The sequence below is a fragment of the Rhyacophila brunnea genome, unplaced genomic scaffold, assembly GCF_057557595.1.
Source record: "Rhyacophila brunnea isolate RB1 unplaced genomic scaffold, BYU_Rbru_1.0 scaffold_3, whole genome shotgun sequence".
Taxonomy (NCBI): Eukaryota; Metazoa; Arthropoda; class Insecta; order Trichoptera; family Rhyacophilidae; genus Rhyacophila; species Rhyacophila brunnea.
This window is the reverse complement of record NW_028232965.1, coordinates 50,109,258-50,127,168: the sequence shown is the minus strand read 5'-3', so window position 1 is coordinate 50,127,168 and position 17,911 is coordinate 50,109,258. Positions and strand designations below refer to the sequence as shown.

Below are 17,911 nucleotides of genomic sequence, written 5' to 3'. Positions count from 1 at the left end.
TGTTAGCCACTTGCTCAATCTATAAGGCCCTGCTTTGGGTTCCAACACACATTGAAAAAAAACATTTGAATTTCCCAGACTCGGGGTCCCGGCCATAACATTATAAACTGACAAGTTACCCCTCGGTCACCATTGGGGGTTTCTCATTGTAGATAGCAATATTTATGATCACAATGTTAATATCATATTATTGTATACATAGTCTATTTATAACTGAAAATAAAGCCATATTTTACTACATGAGTGTCCATGGTTAAAAGCACTTCAAATTATTCTTTTGACATCACATCCATTATATATTTAATTTTATTGGTTATATAACATTATATAGATTGTTCAGGCTTACCTCCCAAAGGTAGCCAAGTCTTAATTTTTAAAACTTCATATGGCACGTGTAGTACGTAGAATGTACATGTTATGAAATAAATATTTATTGTTTTACCTTGAAGTTTATCAATGGATGCATCTGTGCCGTGTTGTCCTCCATTAGAACCATCTTTACCAGGTCCGGCACTTCCGTGTCCATGTCCATGGTACACAGAATTATCCAGTCTACAAAAAAATATTTATTTTAATAGAACATTATCCCGTTCGTTTCTAAGTTTCGTTTTTGGACACTGCAGATTCGGGGCAAATTATTTACGGCTTATAAGCCATTCATGCTTTCTTCAATACCAATGATTCATTCTCTTTCAAATAATTTATCCAACCACATGTTCAATACCTTCATTCAGGGAGTCAAGAAGTAGAGTTTGTGAACTATTCATACTGATAATTGAATACATACTCAGTTTATCTTTTGTTCATAAAGTGTATTGTTTTTATAACTGCGTGAACATTAATTATTACAAAGAATAAATAAAATCAGATTGTACAGGTAGTTTAAGGATTAATATTAATATTTTCAGTTCAGTCTATATAGAAACGAATAATGCAATCATAGTTTACTTCGACAATCACCTTTGACAATAATAGGTAATGAGTTTTTAGAAACCAATGATAACGATGGTGTTTAAATTGATTTTAATACATTATTAACTATTTCATACATACATTGCTTGATAAGCATCCCAAAAATCCACCATGAGTATTTTGTTTATAATAAAAACACTTTCTGTCAGTACACAAAAAAGAATTTAGCAAACTGATTCAGCGTGTAACTTATAAAAAAACGAATTATTGCAATGGCAACGTGCGTGCGTGGTAACTTTGTCAACACGCACAACAGCTGAAATCTAGAAAAATATATATTATTTGTCAGAGGAGAGCCGGCTTTTATCTTGTAAAGATAAATTCACCCATTGATAGCTTATCAGTTTATTTTTACAATAATTTACATTCAAACACAACAAAAACTAGTGAGACAAAATAAATGATGTTAAGTCGGTAATCAGGTAAATCTGAGATAAACAATGCATTTCTTTATCGTAACCTTGGTGAAAATTTTATCTTCAAGGGTGCAAGTAAACAACACACACCAACATACCTACTCACAAAATACGTGTGTGATCCCTTTTACATACACACATAACAATTATGTTGTACATCAAAACATACAAAACATACAGACCGTTTTGTTTAATTATTAAAAAATAGTATAAACCTGCGTGCGAAAGTAAAAGGTAGATAAGTCCAAAATCATTGTAAAGCGTCAATGACATTGAGCTACTTTACGAGCTGCTTGTTGGCGAATTTACAATCTGCCTGTAAAGGCGCACATTGTCATCATCGAACAAGCTAACAAGTAGATTGTAAACAATCTACTGAGAAAAATTGAAAGCCGGTCAACTTTACACGCTACACGCCAGCGTGTAGGCTTACTGCGTCTGCGCAGTAGAGCGTAGTAGCGACCTCCCGGTAAAAAACGAACTACGTTCTTTCAAAATAGTCACTAGCTTGTTGTCTTCTCAGCGAATGGAAAGTTTTGTGTGTCATCATCACAATCGCAGTAGCTGAATCGCCCACTTTTAAATTCGCCAACAAACAGCTTGTAAAGTATCTCAATGTCATTGACGGATAAGCAGCTTTGCCAACTTAGTGATTTTCTTACCAGATCATTTTGAATAGGCATTTAGCTTGCAACACTCGTATCAAGCGTATTGCGTTACATCTAGCATTTTATGACACCGCAAACAGCTTAAAACTTCTCATAATAAAGTTAGATTATACCAGATTTTCTTGAAAATCAACATTCTGATCATGTAATAAACACAAATACAAACTAAATGAATGCTACACACAAAATGACTAAATTTCTTACTTGCATCATATCATCATAAATCGTCTTGTGTTTGAATTTAGAACTAACCTCATCACGGTATAAAAAGTATTGAATCATATTATGTCAAATGTTAGCATATGGCGCCCTCAATGGACAACTTATACTGATGGATCTATACTTGTACACATGAAATTCTTCTTTGATCTTTGTTCTTGTAAAGGATGAGATATTTTTTTAAAATGCTAATTTCTAAACACTTTAAATTTTGAGAAAATCTTCAGTGTTCCATCTAGCTTATTTCTCACTCTATCTGTTACAGTAAAACCTCGTTAATACGAATTCCATGGGACCGAAAATCGAAAAAAAATCGAATTACGAAATTCGAATTAAAGGTATGGTTTTATATGAAAATATTATGAAATGTATGGGGGAAAATATTAAAATTTTTGATTTTCATTAATTTTGTTTACGATTGCCTACGAAATTTCTGATTCCGTGTGTTAATGGGTCATAAAATGTCAAGATTATTTATATGACCTTCTTAAAATAAGTAATTTATGATGTTTTAAGAAAAATCTGTCACAATTTTCAATGACTGGCAAGGGACTTTTTTTTGCGAAAATTTCGAATTACGGCGAATTTCAAATTATCCGTGTTCTTATTAAAGAGGTTTTACTGTATATTCTTGTGAATAACGTCACTATAGGATTGGTTTGTCGAATATCCATTTTTGTTGAAATCAAACTTTTAATGCAGAATGATTTTTTGTATCTAAATGGACCAGAACCATCTATAAAAAATGTGTATTTTCTTCAAAAAACAGAAAAATTTTTGAAAAATTGTCGAATAAACCTCGTTTATCACTAATTATTTCGTGCTGTTTTGTTGTATGTGTGTCTATTCGACAGATCAGCATGCAGAAATGATTTCAAAAATACTACGTCAAATAAGTTATTTCTGTCGAATATCACAGTTAATTTCGGAATGCTTGCAGAATCTCATAAGGTTTGATTTGTCGAATATCACTTTAGCCAATCAAATTCGGGGCAGGCCGGCCATCTCACTACGTCATTCGCGCTTTCTCGTTCTACCAAATACGCCCATATTTAATCTTTAACGGTCGCTAGAGCTTTGTGTCAGATTAACATCCTTTTACATTTTGTTTTTTATGTTTATACCTATTATCTAACTTTTTTTTTCAAATTATTTTACTTCAATCATGGCTAATTCATCACCGATTCGCTCTGAATTTACAGAAGAGATGTGGAGTGAGTATTTTAACTTGAATTACTAGTTTTGTACTGTCAGATATAGACGAAATCCCAATGCTCTACTAAAATCAACTGGGTGACCCAAAACTCTTTGAGTATTCACAGGGTAGTCACAGTACTCACTGTGACTTAATATTTATTTTTCTATATAATCATATTACTTAATATAGAATGGAACATAATACCTATGTATCAATTATTTTTCGAATTCATTTATTACATAGCCATTTTAAGATTGCATAGAACGTCTTCTTCAAATCTCAGAACAAATCAACGAGCTCTGAAAATTTGTCGAATGTCCACGGTGCGTATTTGAAAACAAAACGTGTTATCAATGAATTACGTGGTTTATATTGTTATCCTGTTCTTTTAATTGCTTTGTAATGAATACAGCATTCATTTGCTGCAAAAATAACAATTTAAATACCGCCATGTATTTAAATACACGATAATGAAATTTGTTTTTCGTCTCCTGAACATTTGACATTAGGTCTATTCGACAAACCAACCGGTGCAAGAGCGAAAAGAAGATTAAGTTTGGACTACCTTTTATGTTAACATCTATTTGTGTAAAATTTATTACTTCAGACTCGTCCTTTTTTTTGATTACGTATAATGCATTATGGTTAATTTGGTATAATCAAGTTATTATTCAATATTTGAGACCTATCTACATTTATTTTTTACACACAGAAATTATCTACAAAACATAAACAGAATACAAAGAATGCAAGAGTTCCTCAACTTTTTTTTTTTTAAATATTTAACCATTGATCAAATTTGCTAGGTTAAGAATCACCAAGGGAGATTTTCCAGTGGAAGAAATGACATACATACAGGTATCTTGACGAATATAACCATAACCATAGAAAAGATCACATGGCTTATGAAAAGGCAGAGACTGCACTGGATGAGCCAAGTGCGTAGAATGCTGGAAGAGTTACCAGCCAGGTGGCCGATTACACATCCCCTGAGGGCAAGACGAAAACTGAGCTAGATGGACTGCGCCACAGAGATTTAAGAATAAACACCCAAAGCTACTAGAAAGCATCGGTACAGGAACGTCCGACATAGAAAAAAACCCAGCAAGGGTTGTAGTGTCACAAATGATAATATATATCCGTGAATAATGGGGATATAACATATACATATCAGACATATCATTTACATATCATCGCCGAGATGTCAAGGGAGCCAGTCCACAAAATCATAAAACTGAGAAACAGGCGCACAAAGATTTTGTTTATCAAAGTAACATTTTTCTATTGAACTTTTTTGTTTTTAAAGATATAACGGTGAAACTTTGAACATAGAATATACTTTGTAGTGTTATCTTTTTATTATTTTGTACAAATAACTAAAAAAAATAGTATCTTAGAAGTTATGTGTATTAAATCCATTGACCACTGCATCTTTGATGATTTTAAAATGCTTTTGTGTACTTTACTCATTTTCGCCAAATTTGTGGCTTGGCTCCCTTGACATCTACAGCGATGATATAAATATAATGAATTACCTTGTTTTAGCGGCATTAGGTTGATTGTTGGCAGCGTTTCTACTGAGATCAGAACACTCTCTCAGAGCACGGTCTCTGTCGAGTAATGCGGAAGCGATCTCTCTCCGAAGTGATTCGGCTTGAAGTCCTAAGGCTCTCTTTTCCCGTTCCACGCTCGCCAATTCAGCTTCAGCACCTTGGGCACGTTTCACCGCCCGTTGTAAGTCATCCGATAACTTTTCCATTTCTTTGTGTACCGTGTCTCTGCACAAATAATGAGATGATTTATAATGAATCAAACTGAGATATTTGTTGGTTCTACAATAATGTTATCAGTGGGTCTATTCTATACTTATCGAACACTAAATTGATAAATAGTATCAAACTTAGGGTAGGTTTGTATCAAAATATTAGCACTTATTGTAACAATTACACGAAGCTGGTTTTTATTGTTGCAATAAGTGTGATATTTTAACAGCACCTATCTTGCTGCTGTTAAAATATCGCACTTATTGCAACAATAAAAACCAGCTTCGTGTAATTGTTACAATAAGTGCTAATATTTTGATACAAACCTACCCTAAGTTTGATAATATTTATCACTTTAGCGGTCGATAAGCATAGAATAGACCCACAGGAACAAGTTATGCGATTTAAACTCTATCAAGAATTATGTTATAATAGTAATGACATGGTAATGACGACTGCCTGTTGGATGGAGATAAATGATAATAATAAATGAAAAGAACAACAATTCACACTTATACAGTAGTCAGATAATGTGTGGTAATTTGTTCAAGCATAATCGAAATTAAATAAAAATTTCCAAAGAATTCAGTTATTTATTATCTCTACATAGTGCAGCGCTAGTTTTTTTCAACCAAAGATTACTTAGGAATACAGACTAATAATTTCAAACTATTGTATAGATATATGACATTGTAAATTTATTAACAGAAAGGACTACACATGTAAACAAATAATTAATCTATTTACAGTATGTGTGGTAATTGGATTATAATAATTATGTTTAGCAATTTCTCATGTTTCATTTTTTTTTTCAAATAAGCGATAAATAACCTTAGCTAAGTCTTCACTATTGTCATAATAGAAATGGAAATCTCGTGGATTCATAAATATTTTTGACTGATGTAATATGTCAGACTTTACTAGACTTAATAATACAAAATTTTACCTTTCACTCATAATTAAGGAGTATTCGTGCATGGCAGCATTTCTTTCATCGGTGAGCCGTTTAATATCTTTGGTGGCCTTCACCCGAACCCCCATTGCTTGGTTCATTTCGCGAACAGCTTCCTCATGCTGCGAACTCACTTTGCCGAGAGCATCTCGGTATTCATTGCGTTCCCTCAGTGCGATATCCCACTGCCGAATGGCCGCTGTGCACTGTTGCTTTAAACCATTGCGCTCGCGAATCTTCAATAGAGAAAATGGTAAGAAAACGTCAGCTAAACGATTGGAACCTCAGTAGATAGCATAGACATGTACATAATAAGAAAATATACCGCAATAATTATGTGGGAAATATTTAAGTATTTACAAGCTAAGAGATAAACAACATTAACAAACCGCTCCTGTGAGTCTACTCTATACACAAGGCAGCTAGCCTAGCTAGGTAGCCATCAACGGTAGTTTATTATATTTATGTATTGATTTATTATAATTGTTGCCAAAACTCTCTATCTCGCTCTAATAGTTAACACAGCCAAGAGAGAGTGGTTGTTAAAACATAGCACTTTTTAACAGTTTAGACAGTTAACTTATTGTTATAATTAACCGCCTCAATACATAAATATGATAAACTATTGTCGATAGCCGCCTTGTGTATAGAATAGATTCATTGGGAACAATATAGTCCTACTTTTCGTAAAAAGGCGAATAAACAGATTATTTGAGTTACCTATAGACAATTTTAACAAATAAGTGCAGACAGACCAAACAGGGTAACCTATACAGATTCTTATGTGAAACATGCAACAAAATGAATCAAATTTTTTCAGTTTATTGCAAAGTAAAGTTATATTATTATTTTATGTTGGTCAGTTATTTTGCTATTTATTTTGTTCATTCATAAATTAGTGTTCATGTTGTAAACTGTTTTGTTTTTCGAATCCTCCATTCATCGCGATCGTATAACATCAGAATTTTAATATTATCATTAAATAAGGCTTCAATTGCACTAAAAATAGTGCCATGTGCCCACCCCTGATTGGCTAATTCCAGGCACACACGTAAAATCGGAGTTTCACCGTATTCAAAACTACCCAGTTTCACTGCACATGTTGAAAGTTTTCATTCAACAAATGGGTCGACAATACAATAACAATAGTGGATCATTGAGCAATTCTCAGTAGAGTTACCACAATTAAAATATAATTGAAACGCTTAAAAACATTTTTCCTATTCTGAATCCGCCTAATTAAGAACACCTTGGAAAATCGAGAGTCAACTGTATTACCATAAATTATTGTAATACTCACAGAGCAAACTCGGCTGTCTCCCTGTTATTGGTCAATGACGCTTCACACTTTCACAGATCAACTATATTCTAATAGCATCGAATTACCTTACAGGTTGATCAAAAGAGAGAAAAGGCTCATGAAAAGATGAATATATCCTCGCACAATATACATCACGTCACCATCTTTACCTAAATCAAAATAATACTTACAGCTGAATTTCTTTCTTGAGTGAGTTCATGGACTTGAGATTTGAAGCGAACATTTTCCTCTTGGCAAACTTGTAATTGATCTGCTGTTGCGCTATGCGTCGATATAACATCATCATAGCTACAAATAATAATCAAAAGATCTCAATTAGAATAGCTATTCTGACGTCTTGGTGGTGAACTAACCAATTGTAGATTTATTTGCCCAAACGAATTAACTAATTGTATGGTAATAAAAAGAATGGTCTAAATCAGCGTTGTTCAACCTTTTTTTAGGGTAAAAAATATGGTACAGTTCGGTTATGAGGAATACAGCGGAAAACACATTTTGAAAATACCCGATATACTGGATTATTTGTTAGTTTGGGTTAATTTAGGTTAGGTTAGGTTGGGTTAGGTTAGGTTTGGTTAGGTTAACCTGACAAATAATCCAGTATATCGGCTATTTCCAAATTGTGTTTTCCGCTGTATTCCTCATAACCGAACTGTACTAAAAATATTTTTATTTCTCGTTAAACCCTCATGTGACTTGGTTGAATAACACTGAATTGTCATTGTGTAAAAATAACATATTATGTATGTACATTATCCTGTTCGATCGTAAGAAGATCATATGGGGCACCACAAAGTGGAGGTTGTATTAACAGAATAATTTTGTTTTTAAGAGACATCGATGTTAGCCACTTACTCAACCTATTAAGTCCATATGCTAGGCCCAATACACACATTGAAAAAACAACATGTGAATTTTCCAAACCCCAGATTATAAGCCAACACGTTACCACACGGCAATCGTTTCTGTAACGTTTGTAAGAGCCTATAACTTTAGAAATATGGAATATATCTGTTCACCACCAAGGCGACGATTTAATGGCAACCAGAATGTCTTGAACCACACAAAATGTCTACCAACCGTTTCCTGAGACAATCATACTCTTCTTTGAGGGCGTCATATTTCCTTAGAGTGTGCATCAAAGCGGTATCAGTTGTTTCATTGTTGATCGGTCCAGCGCCACCAGTTCCACCGTTTATGCTGTTGTTTCCTTCCTGGAGGCGCTGCACCTCTCGTTCCAATCTAATCAAAATTGACAACCATTAAAAATATATCGAGGGCACTAACCCAAAAACGCGTTAGGGACGTTATGTTGAAAATGTGTTATTTATATGGTTAGATTATTCAGAATGTCATCTTCAGAGTCCCAAAAATACGTCAGCTTCTTTAATAAAATTACAACTGGTTTTGGCAGGAATTCGTGAAAAATATTTGATATTATAGACTTTCAACAATAATGCAAGACATTTTTATGTTATTGCCGCTATGACAAAATAAATCTCAAAAGCACAAGTACAAATGATTCATCATTTAGATATGACTTGGAACTGGCTAAATTATTAGCCTAAGGCATAAAGCCCACCAAAAAAGCTCTCGGTGCGCTCACTACTGAGTAGGCCCCCTCCCACCCGCGCATTACCCTTCACCTATGTAATAAGGGGCCCAAGAAGCACAAAATAATTATTATTATCAGCGTTTCTCATAACAAAGCAATAAAAATATTATATTATTTCTCGGGGCTTGTAATTAATATTCACGATGACATCATTCTACCAGCGAAATATTGGACACGCAGCAAACTAAACAATGGGTTCACTGTTATTAAATAATGGCTTCTCGCCCGTCTATCGACGACGCTTCGAGGAGCATGATTTTGCTTGCCGTGTTCAATGAATGGACTACGTTGTATTTTCATTAATTCGTATCGCTGAGAAGCCAAAAAACGATGAATCATGGGGCACGCGGGCACAATGCATCGTCAAATCCAGTGTGCGCTGGCGTATTTGATTACGTTGTATTTTCGATGATTCACATAGAATATGCGCGAGCGCCCCGCAAGTCCGCTTTAGTGGACTTTATGCCTAAGTAAACTTTTGTTGCTTTACTTTCATGCATATTAACAATAACTTTGACAATGATGATTGATTGAATACCTCTGATTATCATTGAGCATCTCTCCATATTTGCTTCGAAGGTTATTTGAATCTTTGGCAGATACATCTAGCTGAGTCATCGCAGCCCGATGTAGCTCTCGAAAGTACTCCAGTTCCTGAAACATATCATGAAGTGTCAGTTTGCAACCATCTATAAACCAAGAATAATAAAACATTCAATTCTTTTATTGACTTGACCACTGCTTTCCCTCCGTCATCAGCCACACCTCCACACCCTTGTAGGTACATACGGTAACGTGAGAAGCTAAAAGCACCCTTCAAGGTAGTGCCAGGAGAACTGTCCAAAAAATAATGTCACAATAATCTGATTATGAAAAGCTTGCACTAGTGCAGGATTCCTAGTTCAACTTCTATCACTATTTCAGTTGAACCAAAATGAAAAGAGACCTTTTCTCTCATCATATGGCGCTGATGATTGACTAAAACTTAAAATAATTCTGCCTCATTGAAACCGGGTCACAATAACTGATCGATCCAACTGAGTCGGACAGACTTAAGTAGTTTTTTCTTTCAACCAAGCTGTCATAGGATGTGATCGACCTATTTACAGAAGGTTGGCTATCATCATCTATAACTAAATAATACCAATGAACAGGTTTTGTTATATCAGATATTATCATATCTATCATATGTGTCCCACTGTTTATGATCAAAGTATAACAAAAAAAAAATACTAATACAAGTGAAACCTTCATAGCGTGATCACATCTTCGGGTGACTTCGGAGTGCTGCCGCCGAAGAGTGTTCAGCTCGAGCAGCGAGTCGCACTGCTGCTTCCTGCCCTCGTTGTTCTGCTTGGGCAAGCCTTCATATTGAGATTGGGTCAAGGAGTCATATGACGGATTCATCCCTTCATACGTCGGCTGCTTGACCACCTGGTAGCCGGATTGCTTGTCATAGCTGGAGTTTTGCGCTAGGCTTTCAAAGTCCAGCGGCAGAGGGATTGTGGGTAAGGTGACCGTAGTCCGCTCCGATGAGGGGATAAAACCGTGAGAAAGGTTCACTGAAACAAACCAGATAGTAGTATTAAGATGGAGGTATTTAATCTGCGTAATTTAGAATACAACAGATATGCAAACCAAAGGAGTGTTCTCACTATTTTGTAGAAATTACTATTACTATGGAACAGTAACCATTTCAAAGTTACACATATGTATTACACCGAATGTGCGAAATTGACTATTACATGAAATGGGCAAAATTTTGGCTAATTCATGTAATAGTCAAGCCTGTTGCCTTATTCATGAATTAGGTAAATTTTCTGCCGAGTACATGAATTCGCCAGGGTATGGAATTCTTTAACTGTCAACATGACAGAAGAAAAAGTAAATTTAATACGGATGGTTTTATTAGTTATAATTTGACATAATATAATATTATTATTAGGTTAGGTTAGGTTTTGTAATTCTGAATTAAATTATTCAACTGAATGTCCATTTTGAGGTTAGCTATCAAGTGTCAACAAAGTATCACAAACATTCAATCGACCATTGCACAATTGATACCCAAGCACGAATCAAATCGCGAAAATACTTTTCAATAAAATTCTTCCGTTATCATATTATAGTTCTAGATTTTTTTTGCGCATAGTAAATGGATATGAACGTCATTGTAGTTATTGATTGGTATATTTTTATATTATAATCAATGACATTTGACACATTTGTTTAGTTTGATTAGTTGCAAAAAACACCACCGGAGCGCGATCATCTATTTTGACCATAGATAATATATGTACATTTTGACCAATGCATGAGCATTTGATACATTTAGTTTAGTTGCAAAAAATACCACCGTAGCGCTACTATCTAATTTGTCCAATACATGAACTAGGCAGAAAAATTACTGCCGAATTCACGCACTCTTCAGATATTTTGTCTAATTCGTGAATAAGGCAACGGGCTTGCATTTTTCATGATTTAGGCAAAATTTTGCCCATTTCATGTAATATTCAATTTCGCACATTCGGCGTAACATATGCATGCACATTACACATCCGAAGTTATAAAATTTTAGGAAAAATTCGATAGTAAATCTCCACAGTGTTTGCTCTTATCTAATTGACTTTGAATAAATTTTACACAACGGGTGTATCCTTATACACCGTTTACATGTGCATGGATTTACTGCTGACAGTACGTATTATCGTGGCCATAACAAGAAAATGCATGTGTAAATACGAATTATCGTGCAAGTTGCAAGATTGCGTGCATGGATCAAAAAAGTTCAGAAGCTTCTGTTGGAACACGCGAGATATCTGCACCTGCATAGTAGAACGATAGTGGAGAACTTCCTGGAAAAAAAACTAACTACACCGCACAGAGCATTTTTGACGTTTACCAATTTTCACCGTAATCATAAAATTACAACAACGCACCTCGCTTATGTTAAATAATGAGATTGGTGAGACAGACACCACTTTAACGTGTAAACAATTATTATCACGATAGTTAAATTTACACACTATTGGTACCTGTAAATCCATCCACGTGTACAGGCGCTATCAAATCTTGTTCATATAATATTTTAGGTTGGACGTAATCAGTAATGTCTCTAATATTTTGTATATATTACGATCATGCGTAATTGATAAATTATATGAACAAAAATGTGAATTGTATTTAATAGTTCTAGGAGAAATTAAGTTGGTAGATAGATATATTACATACATGACAGGCAAATTAAAATAATGACTTATTGACTGATAAATATGAGACTACGTTAGTTACTACGAGTAGACTACGTTACTATGGTTAATGAATAAAACGATTTAAAGCCACCAATGCTTACTGTACGACTTTGTAAATATACCACTGACTTTTTTATAAAAAAGAATAAAAACTATTGTAATATTATTACATTGTGGACTGTAAAGGGTTAATTAGTAGATGGCTATATAGCTGACTTGAAGCTATTATATCGCTTCTTCGCTCATTATGCAATAACCAGCTGAAATAAAGGAAATTATGAAGCGTGAAAATCTCCGTATACTCATCAGTTAAAACATAATAATAAATTAATTGTTAACTTTCTCTTGTTGAGTAAGCCAACAAAGTAAAACTAGAGCAAAGTGATAACAGCAGCTACATTAAAAATAATTGCCTTTGTGAAGACAAAACATTGGATTTGTGATGTCATGCAATGCTCCGCACACAATATTATTCACCATGTAATTCAAAACCAATCAAATACAGGTATACAGTAGACCCTCGATTATCCGGATTGTATTATGATGATCAGTGTCATATGACCATTTGAAGTGAACATTAATGCTGAATTTGTTCATAATAATATAAAAACATGACTATATTTTGGATTCTTTGACTCGTCAATTCAAATATTAGAATTTTCTGTGTGGATCAATTTGCTATTCCATCTGTACGTAATTAGTTTATTACTTGAGGTTTCATCGACACCTTTTTAATACTATTAAAGGATTGGGTCTCTGATTGTCACTAAAATGTATATGAACATTGATGATTGGCAACACAGTTTATTCTGAAATTTTCGAATTAAGTCAAACATGGGAATAAATTACTGTACATCACAAGGTATATTATAAAACATCAATCACTGTCCAAGTGTATATTGTTAATTTCATTTGACATAATCGTTTACCTCTCTCCAACAGGCAGTCCACGTCACCGTTATAGTGACCGTGATTATCCATATTTTTGATTATCATGATCTCACTATAATTATCAGTTCCGTACGAACATCAGAAAAGGGCAATGATGAATGATAAAATTTTCAATGAATAGTATGAAACATGTTTATTACAAAGAACTGACTGTCATCATCATCAAGTTGACCGGATAATCGAGATGCTACTGCATTACTATATCTGAATATGTCAATATTTTAGGAAACACTTTTTTCTGACTTGTTTGCCCAGGTGTCGAGACTGTAGCTAACCGAATAATGAAAGAATATTTAAAATATATAAGTGTACATGATGAACACCGAATGACAACTAACCTATTTTAAATATCAGGGCTCTGAATTAATTTAACACACTCACATTTATGAATTCTGCAGTGAAGTATTTCAGTTATTCCATAACTAATAAAAACTCACCACTTTGGCAAAAAAAAGTAAATTACCTTGTTCGATCCAACTTATTGATCAGGAGCAAGGACCCATGGGTTGGGTGATTGACTAACAATTATTCCTCATAAAACGTATCCTAATAGTCTCAGTAAGAAAACCAATGTGGTGTCAACATTATTTTCAGAGTGCAATTAGCGGGGACAGCGTATTATTACATTATACTTTGTAATTACCCAACTATTTCAAGATAATACAATGAATGAAACAAAACAAAATGTAATCATCTACAGTAGAACCTTGGTTATCCATATAATAGTAAAATATGTGAAATTTTCAAAAATAGCTGTTTAAAGGGGAAGATTATGGAATCAAAAAAAAAAAAAATTTTTTCAATTACCCAGATTACCTCCAATCAGTCCAGTAATTGAAGTTCTACTGAATTTTGTTTTAGATAAATTTAGACACATCTGGCCAGATGAATCAAATATTAAAACGGAGCATACATAAACACTACAGCAGTCAAAGTCTCTAGCCATTGAATCAAGACACAGTCAGTAACCCCGTTTATGTATACCAATACAGGTTTCACACTATAGGCTCACCATTACATCATGGTTATGGCTGCAGATGTCTTGCAATTTGTCTGGATTTGCAAAACTACAAATCCCCCCACTCTTTCACGCACCCCTGACCTCATCGCTTTCATACTTTATATAACATACAGTGCTATGAAATCGCAGCCATGACATCACGGTTGTTTACTTATATTCTTCAATACAATATCGTCACCGTTCAGGCAAAAGTCACCAAACCTAAAAACATAGTTTTGAGATATCGCAATTTGAAAGTTTGAAAATGCAGGAAAAATCAGATTTTAATGTTTTTAAGGTTTTATCTACATTAAATTATTTTCTCATGTCTTCTTAATAATTTCTTTAAGGTACTTTTACTTTTTGATTCTAATTAAAACATCTGGAAGGTTTTGAAGGAGGCAAGGTAGCTCAAATTATGGTTTGGTAACTTTTGCTTGTTAATAATCTGAACAATGTTAGCCAAAAGAAGGATCAGTAAAACTCACCATCCATAGTATAGTGACTTTTGCTTGTATATTTATAACGAAGGATTTTTTTTTTATAGAGTCAATAATGTCTATTCACCTATAATGACTTTTGCTTGTTAAGATTTTATCGAAAGTCATTTAGTGAAAAACAAATAATTCGGATTTAAGCAAAATTTTACTAACTAATGTACCGAGGTGAGTTTTGCATCTTAAAGAACATAATTTTACGCTTCGGGTGACATACTCAGCTCAAAACTGCCATTTTCAGGGTTGGTGACTTTTGCCTGAACGGTGACGATATATTCCATGAGTGATTTAAATGTTTCTATTGCATTAAACTGAGTGGCCAAACTTGTATATAAATATATTCAAGGAAGAATATTGACAATCGTAAACATATTTTGTTTTTCGTCTGTTATCATGGGTACTTTTTCTCATTCTTCTCTCAATGTGTCAGGCTCATGGTCATGGTAAAGCCCATTCTCAAGAGATAATGTGGTAACGTGTACTGTAACCCAGATCCATATTTGAGGCTATTAGTTTCAAAGCCGGTAACCTCCAATATAACATTTTTTTATATTTTTCTTTATTCAGATAAGTATGTAAGTATTTTTCCATTGTATTCATAAAATATCAAATCCAACCCCGTTTGTTAGTTGAATAGAATTAAATCGTAGATTAATTGCAAAATTGTTTACATTTATCGGTCGCTATTTTATATATATTGCGACAAACTTTAAATATTAATTTTTAATAATAATAATGATATTAAGGGCATTTTATTTCGCTATTCTCTTTTTCTATGTTTACTAATATGTTTACAAATAGAAAATACTCTATTTACAGTCCTAAATGTGCTTGACGGTTTTTTGCGATTATCGCCAAAACAGAATAATATGGAGGTTACCAACTTTGAAAATAACAGCCTCATTTGCTACCGCACCTGGCATTGTTACCAGATCATGTTTCATAGGTCTATTACATGGTAATAAATGTAGACAATATCCTAAAAGTAATGAAGTGAGGTAATACATGTGGACCTGGCTTAAGTTGTATAAATACAAACACTGCTCCAAGAAATATGTGTTGATATAAGGATAAGCCTTTATATGACCCAGTTTAAACATTCACTGTTGTATAAATTGCTTTTAGTTAAATATATAGGTCGGTACAAACCATTAGGCTTAATTAAATACTAACAATTCTATCATATGCAATAATTTAGACATTTAGTATGTTATGCCATTTTAGGTAGGTAAATAAACAGTTCGATAACTAATATAAGTAAATCCGTATATGATAATTTAAAAACAATAAAATCTATGTAAATTTTGGTACTAAGTTTGACGAAATGTTAACCAAAATAAATATTTACAGTTGACACTAGCGTCCGAGTACCGATAAATTACTGTTCATCAGCTGTCATAAAATGTAAATTAATGTCAAATAAATTATGTAAGATAACTTACCGCTACTCTCATTACTGTCGAGGGATGATGCGCCCGAAGCCATGATATATCAACCTAGAACGGCAATAAAGCAAAATGCATAATAAGGGAAATGTAGCACAAACACGATTGTCAAACAAAAGTAATAGGTTGCACAGAGGAGGCTAGTGTTGGTAGCTGGTGATGTGTCTTTTGACCGTAAAAATAGAAAGTAAGCTGTAACGATTCGCTTTATTATTTCCACAGTGTCACATTGCGAATAAATAATGTCTAATATACCTCATATCTGCGAAATAAATACACCAATGAATAGTAAAAGGTCACAAATATGAGAACAACATCAGCTGATCAAATTGGATGTGTCTTATTTTAAATAATATAAATGCACTTATGATTATAGAAACACAAAAATAAATCATATATTATGACAACGTTGACAAAAATATTCATATTTCTTACCTTGATACATCACAATAAATGAAAATCATATCGCACCTGTTAAAACTTCAACTTATGACAATTCGCCATTTTAGCACAATTGCACAGTCGTCAACAAACAGAGTTGCCAGATGGTTCGAAGAAAGTTCCTTGAATTATTATTAAGGAAATGATTTTTTCATGGTAGTGCGTATGTCCTAGAAATTTATTACGCTTTCATTCTATACAACTTTTTATAGAAATTTATAGATGAAAATATTTCGCGACAAATTCGTCAGTGGAATATTTATTTGGTTTTATTAAAATAATAGGATTCTTTATTCCAAATTATTTAAAATATTCCCGTAGATCCACTGGTTTTTTTGACAAATTTAATATTCAACCAGTTTAATAATAATTGTAATATGACATGCGTGCTAACATTCCTAAAGGGGGGGGCGTGCGCCACGTAGATCAAAATGGAGCTTTTATGGTATTTTCAAAGCATGATCCTGGACATTCCGTAAACGTTATAGATAATCTACTTATATAATTTTGAAGCCTTATTATCCTTTATATTTATTTTAAACATTTGTGACTGCACAAAGTATTTTTATTACATAAAATGGTATTCTTTTAAACTTCTCGATCTAATGTAGTCATATTTCAGGACATCCATTTGAAATACGCCATTTATGGCGCATTTCAAAAAAATACTACCTATTCTTAGGTCAATAATTATTATAAAGCAAACATTATTCGTAGGTTGTTTATCACACTTGAATGGTGAAAGACATAGCTTATAATCAGTATCTTTAGAATTATCTTCAATAGTGTTAATCTTGCCCATTTTTTTTAATAATAAAATGCCTAATTCTTGTCAAATTTGGGATCACAGAGATTATCAATATAACTTTTTATCGTAAATATTTCACTATAATAATGTCAACATACATTTTACTAGGTAATGGTTTTATAAATGCGTTTAAAAATTAATAAATGTAAAAAATCTTAACACCACTGCATATGGATGTACTGAATTATGACTATATTCTATAACATTAGATCGAGAGGTTTAAAAGAATACTATTTTGTGTAATAAAAATACTTTACGCAGTTATCAAATGTTTAAAATAAATATAAAGGTTAATAAGGCTTCAAAATTATATATATAGATTATCTACAACGTTTAAGGAATGTCCAGGATCATGATTTGAAAATACCGTACAAGCTCTATTTTGACCTACGCGGAG

At 33.3% G+C, this 17,911-nt stretch overlaps 1 protein-coding gene across 2 annotated transcripts in view; it reads right to left on the bottom strand.

The window, feature by feature from the left end:
* The window catches only part of Dlg5 (MAGUK family member discs large 5), a 35,603-nt gene extending 18,826 nt beyond the window's left edge, over positions 1-16,777 (bottom strand). The window contains exons 1-9 of one of the 2 annotated variants that reach the window (XM_085952947.1): positions 16,701-16,777; positions 16,263-16,316; positions 10,373-10,686; positions 9,663-9,778; positions 8,590-8,751; positions 7,680-7,797; positions 6,183-6,424; positions 5,009-5,251; positions 443-552 (exon numbers count right to left, since the gene is read on the bottom strand). In XM_085952947.1, coding sequence (XP_085809073.1) covers positions 443-552; positions 5,009-5,251; positions 6,183-6,424; positions 7,680-7,797; positions 8,590-8,751; positions 9,663-9,778; positions 10,373-10,686; positions 16,263-16,305 — 1,348 coding nt within the window. In that variant the 5' untranslated portion in view covers positions 16,306-16,316; positions 16,701-16,777. Of the gene's footprint in view, positions 1-442; positions 553-5,008; positions 5,252-6,182; positions 6,425-7,679; positions 7,798-8,589; positions 8,752-9,662; positions 9,779-10,372; positions 10,687-13,301; positions 13,526-16,262; positions 16,317-16,700 lie in introns of those variants that run through there. The other variant, XM_085952946.1, reaches the window with a different exon arrangement.
* Positions 16,778-17,911: the final 1,134 nt, after the last annotated feature.